This window comes from Balaenoptera acutorostrata, chromosome 20, assembly GCF_949987535.1.
Source record: "Balaenoptera acutorostrata chromosome 20, mBalAcu1.1, whole genome shotgun sequence".
In the NCBI taxonomy this organism is placed as follows: Eukaryota; Metazoa; Chordata; class Mammalia; order Artiodactyla; family Balaenopteridae; genus Balaenoptera; species Balaenoptera acutorostrata.
The window spans coordinates 49,204,545-49,206,230 of record NC_080083.1 but is presented as its reverse complement, the minus strand read 5'-3'; the positions used below and the strand labels follow the sequence as shown (position 1 = coordinate 49,206,230).

Sequence of the window (1,686 nt, the reverse complement as noted above, 5' to 3'; positions counted from 1 at the left end):
AGGGACCAATTCCAGGACCCCAGGACCCAGCTCCCCAGACAGCTCAGGGTCCTGTGGACAGCTCACCAGCTGTGATGGCTGCAGGTAAGCACCCCTAAAATCCCCTCGGGCTTGGTGTGTACTGAAGGGTGATGGGAGGGCCCTGCAGATATATGGGGGCACTAACCTCGGGCGTTGGGGCTTCTGGATGTGAGCACGGATATCTACCCCCAGACACGTGATCAGGTTTTAAATGTTCTCATTCCCCGAGGCGGAGGGGTGGTAGAGGGCTGGCAGGAGAACCAGGCCTCTTGCTCTCTGGACCCCTCCCTCTCCGGCCCTCCTTGTCTCTCTGTAGGCCCTCGGACCTCCATGCTCCTGGCTTTCGCCCTGCTCTGCCTGCCCTGGACTCAGGAGGTGGGCGCCTTCCCAGCCATGCCCCTGTCCAGCCTGTTTGCCAACGCTGTGCTCCGGGCCCAGCACCTGCACCAACTGGCGGCTGACACCTACAAAGAGTTTGTAAGCTCCTCAGGGATGCGTACTAGTGGCGGGTGGCAGGAAGGGGTGAATCCGTGCCCCCTCCATGTAGTGGGAGGAAACTAAGGCGTTCAGAGGTATTTTATCCGAGTGAAGATGCTGTCATAAACTGAGGGGGGTTCCTAATAAAGCAGTGAGGAGAACTGCGCACCAGCCTAGACCCGGGCGCGTGTTCCTTCTCCCAGGAGCGAGCCTACATCCCAGAGGGACAGAGATACTCCATCCAGAACGCCCAGGCTGCCTTCTGCTTCTCGGAGACCATCCCGGCCCCCACAGGCAAGGACGAGGCCCAGCAGAGATCGGTGAGTGGCCACCGCGGACCGAGGGGCAGGGACCTCCCTCATCCTCAGAAGGCTGCCCCATCTCTCCGCAGCGGGCCTTGGGCTGTCTTCTCCCCGAGGAGGCGCAGGGTGGTGGCTGGTGGCGGAAGGTGACGGATGGCGGCGGGAGGCCCGCGGGCAGAGGCCGGCCTTACGCGGCTGCCCCCCGCCCCCGCCCTCGCGGCACCCACCACCCACCCATCTGCCTGCAGGACGTGGAGCTGCTCCGTTTCTCGCTGCTGCTCATCCAGTCGTGGCTCGGGCCCGTGCAGTTCCTCAGCAGGGTCTTCACCAACAGCCTGGTGTTTGGCACCTCGGACCGCGTCTATGAGAAGCTGAAGGACCTGGAGGAGGGCATCCAGGCCCTGATGCGGGTGGGGATGGCGTAGTGGGGCTCCCAGCCTGGGCCCGCGGCCGCCCTCTCCTGGCTTAGCCGAGGGATGGGGGGCTTACGTGGGCTGGGGAAGAGAGGTGCCTGCTCTCTCCGTGGCGGTCCAGCCTTGACCCAGGAGAAATCTTTTCCCCGTTTCCCCTTGTGAGTCCTCCCTCCACACCCTTCTCCAAGCCTGGAGGGGAGGGTGGCAAATGGAGGGGACGGGAGGCAGCCGCTCCCAAGGGTTCCCTGTCTGTCTCTCCCTCCCTTTTGCAGGAGCTGGAAGATGGCAGCCCCCGGGCTGGGCAGATCCTCAAGCAGACCTACGACAAATTTGACACAAACATGCGCAGTGATGACGCGCTGCTCAAGAACTACGGGCTGCTCTCCTGCTTCAAGAAGGACCTGCACAAGGCTGAGACGTACCTGCGGGTCATGAAGTGTCGCCGCTTCGTGGAGAGCAGCTGTGCCTTCTAG

General features: G+C 63.0%; 1 protein-coding gene across 1 annotated transcript; it reads left to right on the top strand.

Annotated features, from left to right (window-relative positions):
- Positions 1 to 333: 333 nt before the first annotated feature.
- Positions 334 to 1,686, top strand: GH1 (growth hormone 1). The gene is made up of 4 exons (XM_007175755.2): positions 334 to 498; positions 702 to 818; positions 1,049 to 1,210; positions 1,486 to 1,686. Exons 1-4 carry the CDS (start codon positions 352 to 354, stop codon positions 1,684 to 1,686), a joined length of 627 nt encoding a protein of 208 aa, XP_007175817.2. The 5' UTR covers positions 334 to 351.

Coding starts and splice junctions, on each gene's coding strand:
- GH1 (XM_007175755.2), top strand. CDS start 352: ATGCTCCTGGCTTTCGCCCTGCTCTGCCTGCCCTGGACTCAGGAGGTG. Junction 499..701: donor CTGACACCTACAAAGAGTTT/GTAAGCTCCTCA, acceptor TCCTTCTCCCAG/GAGCGAGCCTACATCCCAGA. Junction 819..1,048: donor ACGAGGCCCAGCAGAGATCG/GTGAGTGGCCAC, acceptor ATCTGCCTGCAG/GACGTGGAGCTGCTCCGTTT.